Source organism: Prunus dulcis, chromosome 5 (assembly GCF_902201215.1).
Source record: "Prunus dulcis chromosome 5, ALMONDv2, whole genome shotgun sequence".
Taxonomy (NCBI): Eukaryota; Viridiplantae; Streptophyta; class Magnoliopsida; order Rosales; family Rosaceae; genus Prunus; species Prunus dulcis.
In genome coordinates, this window is record NC_047654.1 from 2,660,119 (window position 1) to 2,675,318 (window position 15,200).

Genomic DNA, 15,200 nt, shown 5'->3' on the forward strand with positions numbered 1-15,200 from the left:
TATAAGAGAGAAGCTTATGATAGGGCTTATAGCAATTACATTTCACCAATGTCAAGCCAACAATTATGGAAGAAATCAGGGCATAGGTCAATTAAACTCCCACTGTATCACAAACAGAGTGGTAGGCCAAAGAAGGCAAGGACTAGACCTGTTGATAAGATCCCAAAAGGTGCCACTAAGCTTAGGAGATACGGAATTGTGATCCATTGCTCAGTCTGTGGAGGAGAAGGCCATAATGCTACTAATTGTGGAAGGCCAGATGGCAATATGGGAAGAGGTAGAGGCAGAGGGAGAGGAAGAGGAAGAGGAAGAGGAAGAGGAACCAGCTCAGTCCATCAATATGAAGAGGAACAGGTAAATGATGTGAAATTGTGATTAATTGTGATTAATTTTAATTGTTTTAATTGTGATTCATTTCAATTGTTTTAATTATGATTAATTTCATTTGTAGGCAATTAGAGGAGGGTTGACAAGGACTGCAGCCACTGCAAGCCAAATAGCTCCAACCAATGTTGCTACCCAATCAAGTGGAAACAATGCTACTACACAATCAGCTCCTTGCAATTTAGCTTCACAAGCAGGTCCAAGCAATGTCACTCAAAACACTTCCAGGCCACAAGGGAAAAGGTTCAAATCCCCTGCAAAAAGGGCAAGGCCATGGAGGTAAAATACATTGATGGATTAGGATGGATTTTGGAATGTATATTTTTAATACATGGGCTAGTATATGTGTGTATTTTGAACAGATGGCTCTTTTTGGATGGATTTTGGATGATTAAGCAAGGTTGGAATGTATATTTTGTAGTAGAAGTTCCCCCACTGTATTTTGAACTGATGGCTATTTTGGATGGAATTTGGATGTATTTAGGTTGGGTTGGAATGTATATTCTGAACAAATGGCTCTTTTGAATGAATTATGTTTCTGTTGTAATTTTTGATTAGTGTCTTTCCCTTGCTTTTGTTGTACTATGTTTGCAGTTTATGAGTATTTTGCCTTGGCTTGTGCTATGCACGCAAGTATCCAATTTAAACAAGCTCAAAAGACAATTCTATGAAGTTGTGCTAAATTCATATTTGGTCCAAACTTCAAACTTCATACTTCATCCAAAAATTGTGCAATCTACATTTAACCTCAAAATGTACATTGAACCAAATTCAAATGCCACTGCATTGGTTAAGCCAAAACAAGGCACAAAAAGGCCACTACATTCAACCACATGCCACTGCATTCGTTAAGCCAAAACAAGGCACAAAAGGCCACTACATTCAACCAAAGCAACTAACCTACATTGAACCAAATCAAAACCTAACCTACTTTAACCAAATGAAAAGCTCAGTAATAAAACAAACAACAACAGAATCACAAGCAAACAACTCAACAGCAGCCTTCGAAATTTTTTCTCTCTGTCTCTTAGCTCTTGCACAATCTTATTGTCTTTAGCTCTTTTCTCTTCTAATGAGTTGATTCGTCTCAACAATCGACATATGACATGTTTGGCATACTCAGAAATTTTTGGGTCCTTCCAAGCCTTTCAACCACAGCCACCACCATACTTCTCTCTACAACACACATATAACCTCCTCCCTGCATTTTCATCAGACCAGCAAACAATCGTTTCAGCCTCAAATCCACACCGGCAGGTACGCACCATATCATCTTCCGTGATAAAAGTGGTCGAACTTGATTCGGTAGAAGCTGCACGTCTGTTCCTATGCATCCTATCTTCAACTGCAATTTCTTCTCTTCTTCTTGAAATTGATGAACATCAGCGACGTGAGAAGGTTGGAATGCTTGCAAATAGGGTTGGGTTCTGTCATCAAGGGTGGGTTATGTGAAGAAGGGATGGTTTCTGTCGAATCTCCATGTCTGAAACGAAGGCTTCGTTCGAATAAAAGGGGGCTGAGGGTATAGAATGGCGATATTACCCTCATGAGATGCCTCACGTGCCTTTCACGTGGTGTTTTTGACGGGCATTTGGATGGAATTGGGGAAAAACTAACTGCATGGGTGAAATTGACAATTTCTTTTAATTCGAAGGCTAAATTGGCTGAAAAAATAATTCATGGGGGACATTTCGATAGTCGATATAGCCAAGGGGGTTTTTGGCTGTTTTCCCCCCCCCCCCCCCCCCCCTTTTTTTTCCAGAGCTATTTACCCCTTTGGACTATGGTTAAAAGTATTTCAACACAAAAATAAAGTCAAATAATAATAAAATAATATATTTTAACAAAAACTCTCTCTCTCTCTCTCTCTCTCTCTCTCTCTTTTTTCTCCCTTGCCGACCCACTCTACTCTTGGGGCTCTATTCTCTACAACCACCCCAGCCACCATTCACTCCTCTACCTTGTTCACCCTCCACCACATTCACCACCCATACCAAAACCCCAAAACCCTAGCCACCCTCACCACAACACTACAAAGAAATATACAAACAAAAAGAAAGCAAGTTATTTTCTTGGATTTGGGGTTTGTGTATTGAGAAGCTACTGCTTCTTTTCTATAGCGAGATAAGAGTCTAGAGAGAGAGAGGGAGAGAGGGAAATGAGTGGAAAGAGGGGATGGTGATGACTTATGAGCTATCAAAAGAGGTTGGTCCTAAATTGATTCAATCTCTCTATTGAAGTTGGAATTTTTTATTTAATTTAATTTGCAATCCAATGCGTGTAAAGAAGGAAATTGTGGAGTTGAGGGAGGGAATGGTGTTTGGAGTTGCGGCAGGGGAATGGCTGTAGGAAATAGAGCCTCAAGGGTGTGGGTGGGTCGACAATGGGGGGGAGAGAGAGAGTTTTAAAAAAATGTTATTTTATTATTATTTGACTTTGTTTTTTGTTTACAAATATTTCAAAAATTTAGAAAATAGAGAGTTAACTATGGTTATAGTCATAAATATGTGTCAAGTTTTTAAGAGGGCGATGAGGGTACACATTGGGTTTAAGTGGTATGCAAAAATACTCCCATTATGTTAAGGTTCCTATTGGGTGAGGAAAGGGGAGATAAAAAATTTTAAAATATAAAATGTTGGAAGTCTTTTGATATTTTCAATGTGTATTAATTATTTTTTAAAATTAATAATATATTTTAAATGTAATCTTAACCATTGAAAACCTCCTTTATATATTATTCACAACAATTTGTTCATTCTTTATCGAAGTAGTTTGTACTTACATGTTATATGTGTAAAAAGTATTAAACTTGCATTCAATATGTTGGTTTTGCTCTAGACAATTGGAATACTATAATTATCAAGCTCCGATGAATATACTTATTTTATATATGGTGTTTCATGTATAAAATAATTTTATAATCGAAAGTTTAAACTTTAAATGATGATAGTTTAAAATTTTTAAAAATACATACCAACATAGAATACAAAATGGAATAGTATGATTCTCTCTATTTACCACATATGTAGTACGTTTGCATATAACAAGCACACATATGCATTTTTGTTATATTCAAACAAGCACATTTGCCAATAATATATAGTCTTAAAGTTATATACTACTATGTTTAGTATATTTTTTTGGCCGAGCCTATATTAGTATATATGAATATTTGTATGTGGGTACTAAAATATAACAAATAAGAAATGAAATATATATACGACCTATATACTACAAATAATGCAATATATAATTAGAAACTCTAAATTTTTTGGAAAAATTGGATCAGATTGGAGAATTTCAGAATTTTTCGAATAAAAATTTCATAATTTTCGGCATTTATTGAAAATATCGGAATCGAATTTATGGGAGTCTAATTTTTTTTTATTTAAATATTCGGACCGAAATCGGTCGAAAACGGATTTTTCAATCCAATTTACACCGCTAGACTAGAAGATTGGGGACTATAATTTTTTATCAATAACGCTACGGGCACCAACTTGTTTACCAACTTTTGAATACCAACACATGTGGCACATGACATGGCAACCTATGTCATCTGCCACCTCATTTATTTTAATTACATAATTTGTTATATAAATAAAAGAATTTCACACCGAAAAAAGAAAAAAGAAAAAAGAAAAAAGAAAAAGAAAAAAAATTCTTTTATTTATATAATAAATTATGTAATAAAAATAAATGAGGTGGCAGATGACATAGGTTGCCATGTCATGTGCCACATGTGTTGGTATCCAAAAGTTGGTAAACAAGTTGGTGCCCGTAGCGTTACTCATTTTTTATTTATTTTTATTTTGGTGAGAAAGAGATTGGAATATTTGGGTTGTAGTAGTGGGGCAGGTTGGATCTTGATTATCTAGTGGAGGGTGGGGGCTGTGGAGACAGGGAGAGATGTCGAGTTGTAGGGTTCGTGGAGGGAAGATGCTAAGAATATTAGGGTAGGGGCGGTGGGGTGGGGGGAAGCGTGGTGGTTGGACATAACGAAAAAAGAAGCCCTTATCGGTGGAAGGAGGAGGCTGGGGAGTAGTAGATTTTAAAAAAAAAAAAATGTTATTTTAATGTTAAAATTTATATTATATTATATCTTTATTTATATTTTATTTTATGAGTTTTTTAAATTTTAATTGACTAGGTTTGGATTTTTTTACACATACAAAATTACCAAAAAGCCCCTGCCACATTATCAATTTTGACGGCCTTTTGAATGGAGTTAACAATAAGGAGCAACTTAAAATACCAAACATAAGTCAATGAAGCAAAGTAAGATTTGACCATAACTTCAAGAGTACTACGGTAAATAAGCCTTTTTAGGAAATATTAGAAGTGGTTTTGATATTGCTGACAATCAAAATCAAGCAGTCAATAGCCTTTGAAGCATTTGAAGAGACTATTTCAGAAGTTCTATTTTTTTTTCCCTCCTTTATACAACGGATATTGGAAAAGGGGAGGAATCAAACCTAAAACCTGAGAAAAGAAAAAACTCTTAACCACTTGAGTTACAAGTCTCTTGCCACATGCTCCCTTGCATGCTAGAATAAAGAGGACTAAAATGTAACCTCAAACAAAAGTACAATTACAGCATGGGCTAATAGATTGACACCGCGCATAAACTAGAGGGAACCAAAAGGTAATTAACCTTCAATGAAAATAATAAGGAAATTTCATTTGGAGCCAGCCAGCTGCACTTTTTAGGCATTGGATTATCAAAAGGCTAAAAAGGTCATGTTGTGGTTTTATCGAGAAGGAAAACTTGGAAAAGAGACAGAAATGTAACTTTTTATTTTAAAGATTGATCAACAATTTTGTCTCAAAAATCGAAATGAAAACTTCAATATTTATTGACATTTTAAAGTATGAAGCCCCAACGTAATTTCACTATAAGAGCCATCGTATTGGCCCCGGAGAAACCAGTGGAGTACAACATTATATTTGAATGTTCCGCAAGATCACAAGTACTTGACCATACCACGACCCTCCACACTTAGTTTTGTGGCCTGAAGCTGCTTCTTCTTCGGTGCCTTCAACTGCTGCAACTTCCTATTCATCTGCCATTACAAAAAATACAAAGAATATATAAAATATTAACGTTTCTTTATATACTATATCAATGGAGATTTTGCAAAGGGCACCTCAACAAGAAGCATACAATTGAATAGTGGAGTCCAATTTTCCTGTTACCAAATGCCCTTTGCCCACCCTGTTTCCCTTAGTTTTTTGACATGTGGCAAACCACTTAACAGCACTTAACTCTGTTAAAGTCCACATCTCATCATCCCACCCGGCCAACTGCCATCCTCCCGTCCGCCTTAACCCTCTCGGATCCAACCCAACTCGACCACCACTGCCCATCCCACCCCATCCGCTCTCACACACTCTCTCTCTCTCTCTCTCTCTCATCCAAATTCTATTATGTGCTTTAAACGGGTTGCAATGAGTCTGAATCTTCCATGTGTATGTGGCTTTCGTCCATTAGACTTGGTTTTGCCAGAAAACACATTCAACCCAACAGAAAACAATAATCATTTGATGTTCATCTACAGTGTGGGTTTCAAAAGGCATCTTCCCAAACGTCTCTTGCCCACTCGAACTCCAGCTCCTCACCCTTTGATGAATCTGATGAGAATTATGTTAATGTTTGCACCACACATACCAACTTCCAACAACTCCAATACAACCTATTTCTTCTCTGAACGAACCCAATTTGACATTTTCCTTCTTCCATCAATTGAAGGGAGATGGGTTTCCAACAAGATATTCCGTGCTTATTAGAATCTTATGCTCGTGGCGTTTGGGTTGGCAGAGAGAGAGAGAGAGAAGAAAAAAAAAAGCCTAGGTGGTGGGGTTTGGTTGGATCCGAGAGGGCTTAAGTCAGAGGAGGAAGGATGGGGGTTGGCTGGGTGGGTAGACTTAACAGAGTAGTAAAGGTACACCCACGGCCCAATAAAGGGAAAATAACCTAAGCTGCGCATGGGTAGAAGTAACAGATCTAAAGGTAGCTGAAAGAAATTCTCAAACAATGGAAACCTTGTTCAGATTGTCGACCGTACTAAATGGAAAAAATGATGCCCACTTAGATGCCGAGTAGCTACAACATATTTTATTTTGTTTTTCAATTTGTGCTTATATATATTTACCAGTAGCAAAAAGGAAACCCACCTTCATACGGCGCTGATCCTGTATCGCTTGTTTAGCACGGGCTCTGATTTCATCAGGATCAATCTTAGATTGTGGGCGCACCACAAAATCCATTGGTGTCGCTTCTGGCCTTGAGGCATGTTGCCTAGAAGATGATTGGCCAGATTTTCTTTCCCTGTATCGAAGTCAAAATTAAAATGAAAGAAATGCCCCTTAGACAAAAGCGCCAGAAAAATAAGCAGCAATTGAAGTTTAACCCTTTGGGATTATTAAGAAGCATGTTTAATCTATCCTCAAATTATACCTTGAAAATTCATCCAAGTCCAGATCACCATCTCTAGATTCCATTCCTGTACCATTATTCACTGGCCTGTGTAATAAAATATCAAATGTAATTTAATACAACTACATGCACCAGATTTAAAGAAAACGTATATTGAGTTCAACACGGATTTGCATGCATGCATAGGAGCAATAAGGTATTGTTCACACAAGGAAAAAAAAAGTCTCACAGTACTTTTTCACTGGTGGCCTTCTAAAGGGAACCCTGTCATCATCAATGTTTCTCATATCCTCAAACCTCGTACTTTTATTAAATATAGGTCGACTCTGCAGTCATGTGAAACAGACCAGATGTCAACACCATTGCATACAAAACATAAAGAATACCATGTAGTGAGCATTAAAACTGGGATTAACAAATAATTAGCATCTCAAGGAAATTTATCTATGGTTAATGGGGAAATGGGGTTCTTCAATCTGATTATTGCCACAGTTTTTTCAATGAAAATATCATTAAGAAGAATAAGATCTGCACGTATTTGTATATGAAAGAAAAATTGGCAGAAAAACTCCATATGGCTATGGAAGGCAAGAACTTGAGAACAAAACAAATTACCCATTTGTCAACCAATTCCTTCGCAAGCTTTCTGTTGGAAGTTGTTTCCTCATCAGATTTTGACAAAAACATGATGACCTGCCCAAGAACAAAGTAGATCAGTTCAAGTTGTCACATTAATTGGAAATCCATAACAATTGTTTGAAGCCTCATAAGATCATAACCTTTTTTTTTTTTTTCCCCCCCTAAGAAAGCAGATCCTAACCTTTCCAAGGCCACTCTTTTTCAGTTGTTCTCTTCTATCATATTGCTCTAGATCAATGGGGAACTGCATAACAGAAGCAACATTTCAGGTTCTACTGTTGACAACCATTACTAAATGTCACATACTAAAATGGGTAAGAAGGGATATACATCAGTCAAAATCTTCAAAATTGCTGCACGTATATTTATATTTGGTAAACTTCCATCAGGAAGAGGTTCAAGCCAATTCTTCAGCAGAGTTAGCACTCCATGATCTAAGAACTCTTGTTGAAGCTGCTTCCTGCAAAGACCACAGTTAAAATCAGAAAGTATTCTAACAATTTTTTTTTTTTTTTTGAAAAGGAAAAGTATTCTTACAATTGATAGAGAGAGGGAGAGAGATATATATCGCATGCAACCAGCTTACTTTGAGAGGACCTCTGTAAGAAGAGGCAACTTCTTGAGCTTATTAATGGCAGGTTTCCCCTGTCTATTAAATTCTGCATCCTCTTCAGCTGTAACCTCGAGCTCAGCCATGACATTCTCAACCAGCAATGCTATTTCTGCTGGACTTTTTTCATTCTTCTTCCTTTTCTTACCCATCTTAAAGAGTTCCTTGATTTCATCATCTTCCTCACCCTCCTCAGCCTAGAAAAAACCAAACAATAATAAATATGAAAAAGCTATTCCCATAAAGAAACCATATAGACAAAAGTAGTAAGCAATAAACAGGCTTAGTGAGTCATCAGTTGCAATCAACATGAGGTATCTGATATAAGTTGAAGACAGGAAACGTTGTCTATCAACCGCAGTTCCACTATATCTTGTGCCTTTAAATTCCATGCTGTGGCATTATAACATTAGCATATAGATCTAAGGATGATAGAAAACACAAACCTGAGGATGATGACTAGGAGAGCGTTCATTGTCGCTTCCATACCGGTCAGCAGGATGCACACCAGTGTCATCTATAAAGTTGTCATCATCAAATGTCCTGACACCCTCCTGATCATCCTATAAAATTGAACAGGAGAAAACAATTAGTAAGTTACAAAAGTAAGCTTAAGTGAATATCAGTAAGACAATACATTATAGTTATGGAAAACAAAATCAATCAGGCACGGTTATTTAACACCTATAGATTCTGAACATCATCAAAGAAACAGATTCTCGCTGACAAAATTGCAGTTGGCACAATTTAAATGTAAAATCTTTTAGAAGAAAATGGGATAACAAGAACCAAGACATTTTTCACTATAAACCATTATTCTTGCAAAACCACGACAGAAAAACTATATCAATTAAATACTTCTAGACAAAAGTTGTTGCAGATATCAGAAATTAAGCTCTTCAATCTATATAACACTTCATCGGCTTGCAAATTCAAAGATAAAATCAGCAAAAACCAATCAAACAACTATTTTTAAAAACTATGTATGCATCATAATTGTTAAAACAAAGCAAACGAAGACCAATTCAACTCAATCATTTAACAGTCGAGAGCAACTCACAAAATCGCACAACCCCACCATATTTGTAACCTCAGAATAAAACCCAAATGCTAAAAGGAAAATAAAATACTGATGATAACCTCAGAATCGCCGCCGGCGATGGTGTCCCACATCTCCTTGACCTCACCATCCGTGGCCGCCTTGTCGGAAAAGGATCTCCTTGGAAATTTGGGTCCCTTCTTCTCTCCCTTATGCCTCTTCTCCTTCTTCAGCCTCTTCCCACTGCCCTCATCGCCATCCTCTCCATCATCGTCCACCAAATCAGAGCTCACAGGCAGTTTTCCCACGTGGCTCTTCTTGATCAGCCGCTTCCTTGGCTTGGATTTCAAGGACGAGGGGTCGGCATCGTAGACGGGGGTCTGGGACTGGTCTCGATCGCGCAAATCGTCGTTGTCTTCTAGGCCGTCATCTTGGTGGGGCTCGGGAGATGGGTCACGACCCGCTCCGAAGTCATCGTAGTCCATCAATGGCTCCCCATCTTCGTCGCGGTACCTGAAACCAATAGTGGCGATTAGATGCAAGGAATCGAAGAAAACCCTAACCCTAATTTTGCGATATAAGGGCGTACGGATCGTCTTCGAAAGCCATGGTGCGGTGGTGATCAGGATGCCGAACTGCGAGATATCACGAGTTTCGTTCCGCCAACAAGAATTCAAGAAATCCCAAATTGCACGTTTGATCCCTGTTGCCCTGAGAAAAAAATTTGAAGAAAGAAATACAGAAAACAAACCCTAACATTAATTTAGGAGCCAGAGAAATTGATCGGCGAACAACCCATTAATCGTAACCCTAAAACAGAAATACCATAACCAGTTTAAGCATGTCCTAGACCCGTGACAAATTGAGGAACTATAGGACAAAGATGAGAGAGCAAATCAGTTCCATACTCATCAGCGTGACCAGAGAGGACGATAGGTGCTTCAACCGGGTGCCAATGGAGGAGCTGAAGAAATGAAAGGAGAGAGAATAAGAAGAAAAAGAGTGGCTGGCTGGGCGATGATGGAGCTTCTTTCTGTCCTGTGTTATTTGTGCTCCATAAACCACCTGTTAAACAAAATTTAGGGAGTAATTGGAAAAAAAACAACTCCAACAGTGCTCATTATTCATCTCATAAAATACGAGGCTTTTAGCAACTCTTGAATTTGACAAGAGAGAAAGACTCGTAGTTCTCTAAAATTTAATGATGTTTTATTTTATGAGTATTTTATGCCTTTAATCTATATATATAAAGTAAAATGTAAAGAATGATGAAACATTCAAAATACCTTTGGTCAATGCAAACATTAATAATTAAAAAAATAAAATAATAGATCCTATTTTTATGGAACACAACTACCTATTATCTTTTTTAATTCTAAAATATTTAAATTTTTTCAAAGAAAACTTCTTGCAGGTGCGGAAGCGTGTACAGAGAGGCTAGTTAATACTAACTATTTTTTATATTATTTTTTAATAGAGATTGACAAATTAAAAAAGAGTTATAACATGTATGACTAGAGAGTATAACTGGAGCTAAAATTTTATATAGAGCTCCTAAAATAGGTGCATTCTAGTCATTTTAGGACATGTTTGGTACTCCTCACTATATTAGATTGGGTTAAATAGCACTTAAAAACCCATGTTTGGTAAGAGGGGTACTAACTTAAATGAGACTAAATAGTCTAACAGTAAAAAATTTGCCTCACTCACTCGTTCAATATAATGAGCTTGAAACATGGCTAGCAAAAATAGCGAGCTTACTAAACAGAGCAAGTGAGTCCGACGATTACCAACTTCTTCTTCTTCACCTAGAATTGTCACCACCATATCACCACAGACAGTCATCAAACCCAGTCACTCAAACCATCCACCACCAACTCAAACCCAGCCACTTGAATCAACCACCACCAATTCAAACCCACCCACTCAAATCAACCACCACCAATTCAAATCCAGTGGAACCAAAACCAAATTCAACCACCAATGTCAAACACAATTGAACTCTCTGAAAAATCATCAACCATCGACCATGGCTCAATGAAATCAGATGGAGATTTGTGACTTCAAAGGAGATGAAAATCTGTGACTTCAAAGGGAAATAAGAGAGAGAAAATGATGAGGAGGCAGAGAAAGATTGGGATGGGGAGATAGAAAAGGAGAGAGAAGGAGAAGGATATCATTGTATCAATATTGGAGAAAAAAAGAGAGAACTAGAGAGTGAGATCGGGAGGAAGAGAGAAAAAAGAAAAAAGAAAGGGGACCTGGGAAGGAAGAAGAAAAAGAAAAAGAGGAAAAAAAGAAAGAGAAAAGAAAAAGTAGAAAAAAGAAGAAAGACATGAGATAAAGATAGTTTTAGTTTTTAAAAATATTATAATTTTTTATTTATTAAATTATACATTTTTCGTTGGTTTCTTTGTTGCATTTGCTTAGTTTTAGGTCAAAATCCCTAATGAATTTTAAATATTTAAATAATTGTTTTAATCCGACACAGCACCAAACATAGGTCTTCACTATTTTTACAATTCAGCTTTTTAGTCCAACGCAGCACCAAACGTAGGTCAATACTTAATCCAGCTTAAGCCAATCCGAGCTAATCCAAGACAATCCCAGGATTTAGTCCAATCCATAATAATCCGGTGTACCAAACGACCCCTTAGCTCCTTATCTTCTCACTTCTCTCTCCCTCTGTCCCTCTGACCCTCTCTTCTCTACCATCTTGAACCCAAACTTAGGGGGTGAAACAGCAAATAAACTTTTTATGTTTTGGTTGGGAGAAAATTCCTAAACTTTACATTGATTCACAAAAGAAAATCAATTTTCATAATTTCCCATCAGAAGGGATCGCAGATTCCTATCCTAAATTTGTTAAGGCCGGAAAAATAATTAGAAAATATCATTTCATGTTTAATTAGCGCAGGAATTGGAAATACAATTTATTTAGTTTTCATATTATATTCCTAGATAAGAAATATGCATTAAAAATTATAATTAGACTTTTTATTATAAATAATTCTTGAGGTTTGTGAAATTATCGTCTTTAGTCATTAATGTTTTTTTGTGACACTAATGGTTGTTAGATATATGCCCTTAAAGCCAACTATTTATGTAATAATTAATGTTAATGACATCTTTTATAATGACTTACTAAGCTATTTATGGGTAAGACTCGTTGTTTTAAGAGATATTTAGTCATATACACATTCTTATACCCATTTAATTTCTATAAACAAAAAAAAAGCAAAAAAAAAAAAAACAGTTGGCCCTATTGAATTTAATTTTTTATTATTAAATTACTTTGATGTCCTATTGAGTGTTTTGAGTTTTTTATGAGGTTTTGGGGTTGGGTTTGTTTTAAGAAATCAATGGCTGTTTTGTAATTTAAAAGAAGTTAAAAGCCTTTTTGTTATGTTGTAAATGGACTTTGGGTGTGTTTCTAAAGTTCATTTCATATGAGGTTTTTATTTTTATTTTTATAATCTCAGCTCCTATATTGGGTATAATAGTAAATCTCTCTTGTTTTAATTCATGATTATATGTTATCTTATGAAATACAAAAACAACTATAGTCCTAAGAATATTGTTTGGGCCTAATTTGACACACCCAGTCCAAAAGATCAAAAGTCCATATCAATTTTGGACAGCCACCAGCGTTCCCTTATAATTGGGCAAAAAATATACACTCAGCCCAACACTGGAGGCCCAGGAGGATGAGGCAGAGTCAGACCTAGGTAGTATGGACTAAAATTGGAATCGAGAGCCCAAATTCAAAGAAAGCCCAGCCCAGAACCTATCCCACCACTGGGAAAACTCGGGTTTGGCATGTTCAAAGTAAAGAAAGGTGAAGCCCAAGAAGAGAAACAGACCCATATGACTTCCTGACTTTGAAAAGTTAACAATTTCAACTGGGTTGCTAAGGAGTTAATAACGGTAGGTCTTAAAACAGGCAAAAGTCTCCAGGTTTTTCAGGCAAAAGAAGATCACAATCCTTTTTCTATATTCAGAAAAATTCTTCCAGAGTAGGTACTATTTCCAAGAGATAAGCAGGCTATATTTTCTAAAGAGATAAGTAGGGTGCAGGGAATTGTTCATCTGGAAAATCAAACTAACCATCGCAGTTTGAGCTCTTGCAAAGGACAGTTAAATTGGAAGAAGGGTTAGGTTTTCTTTCAAGAAATACAAAGAAGTGATTGACCTTGAAGCTGACTATTGAGAGCTTATCTGCCAGAATCCCCTTTTTCTTTGCATTTTTAATGAAATATCTTTTGAGAAATTCTTGCCGCCCATTATTAAAAGAATTAGAAACCCTACTCCAGCATTTCCTATAAATATAAGAGAGGGTGAACAAAGACAAGGACGCAACTCAACAATCAATCAAATAACCAAAAAATCAACCAAAGACAAAAACTCAAAATGATCACTTGATCTCTAAGAACCTTCAAACAAACTGGAGCAACCAAAAGCTCATTTGAGCCACAAAAAAAGCCAGTTGTAGACCAGAACTTCCAAGTTCAGACTTAGAAAAATAAGTCATTCAAAATGAGACTCCTCTCGTTACAAATTTGGTTCAACAAAAGCCAAGACGAGCATAGTTTGAGTTTTTTTACAAACATGAAAACCTCAACAAATTTATGGAGAGCCCTGATCAAGCAGAACAGTTATTACAGTGCAGTTCCAGCTCAGTAAATCCTCAAATCCAGCCACTTTTGCCCTTTTCAGGCTAAAGATGCCGTAATTCTGCCCGTTTAAAAAGCCTTCCAGGCCTTGAAATAGATTAAAGCTCTGCCAAACTAAACTTTGGTATCGGTTCACATCTAAAGCCAAGCAGTTGAAGTTGTTGACAATCCAGTCCAGCACAGACATACCCAAACCAGTCCGGATCAGAAGCTTTTGTCCGGGCAGAAATGGAATTCCAGCTATCTTTTGTCTTTCTACAGTTGATTTTTCCCTTTCTAGTTTTGTAGAAGGCAGTTCTGCTTAAAATAGTCCACCTTATTATCATTTATTTTGGCCAGGACTACTAATTTTGTACTGTGATAAATTGTAAAGTCCTCACCAGTCTGAGGCAGGAAAAGAACTTGCTTGGAAGATATTCCTCAGCCAAATTCACAATCGCTTGTTTAGAAATCAGTAACTTGGGGCTCAAGTTATCTGTTTTTAAGAAGCCTGCTAGGATTTTTGTCGCTAGCAGTGGCACGCTCGCACACTAAAGAAAGTTGACTTGTTGACCAATCAATGGTTCTCAAGGCAATGTGTAAGATCCCACATCAACCAAACGGAGAGGGGTGATGTGCCTTATATGGCACACCCGCATCCATCTAGCACGAGGCCTTTTGGGAGCTCACTGGCTTCGGAGTTGTAAGAACTCCGAAGTTAAGCAAGTTGGAGGCTGGAACAATCCCAGGATGGGTGACCACCCTGAGAAGTTGCTCGTGAGCTCCCAGAAACAAAACCGTGCGGGCAGTGAGGGAGGCCCAAAGCAGACAATATCGTGCTACGGCGGAGCCAGTCCGGGGTGTGACAATTTGGTATCAGAGCCACTCTGTCGTGTGGTGCGAGTGTGCCGACGAGGACGTCGGACCCTTGAGGGGGGTGGATTGTAAGATCCCACATCAACCAAACGGAGAGGGGGTGATGTGCCTTATATGGCACACCCGCATCCATCTAGCACGAGGCCTTTTGGGAGCTCACTGGCTTCGGAGTTGTAAGAACTCCAAAGTTAAGCGAGTTGGAGGCTGGAGCAATCCCAGGATGGGTGACCACCCTGAGAAGTTGCTCGTGAGCTCCCAGAAACAAAACCATGCGGGCAGTAAGGGAGGCCCAAAGCGGACAATATCGTGCTACGGCGGAGCCGGTCCGGGGTGTGACAATTTACTGAAAGGACCCGCCCCGAATTTTCCCAAAATTCGAGACAAATCCTTTGGAATTCCTGACATCACCCCGATGCCCGGCCCACTTACTAAAGACTGAGACTTTCTGCCGAAAATTCGGCAGAGTCTCCCCTATAAAGGGGACATTTCCCAAAATTCCAACCTGCATAAAAACACATTTAATATCCCCAACTGGCAGCATGCACAATATAAATTCATGCAATT

General features: G+C 37.7%; 1 protein-coding gene across 1 annotated transcript; it reads right to left on the bottom strand.

Moving 5' to 3' along the window:
• Positions 1-5,159: 5,159 nt before the first annotated feature.
• Positions 5,160-10,236, bottom strand: LOC117627806 (protein IWS1 homolog 1). The gene is made up of 12 exons (XM_034360054.1): positions 10,017-10,236; positions 9,698-9,819; positions 9,210-9,621; positions 8,516-8,632; positions 8,046-8,266; positions 7,790-7,919; positions 7,641-7,703; positions 7,436-7,513; positions 7,055-7,146; positions 6,842-6,907; positions 6,559-6,712; positions 5,160-5,447 (listed from the first exon to the last, which is right to left on the bottom strand). The coding sequence occupies exons 2-12, from the start codon at positions 9,715-9,717 to the stop codon at positions 5,349-5,351; spliced, it is 1,452 nt and encodes a 483-aa protein (XP_034215945.1). The 5' UTR covers positions 9,718-9,819; positions 10,017-10,236; the 3' UTR covers positions 5,160-5,348.
• Between the last annotated feature and the right edge of the window lie 4,964 nt (positions 10,237-15,200).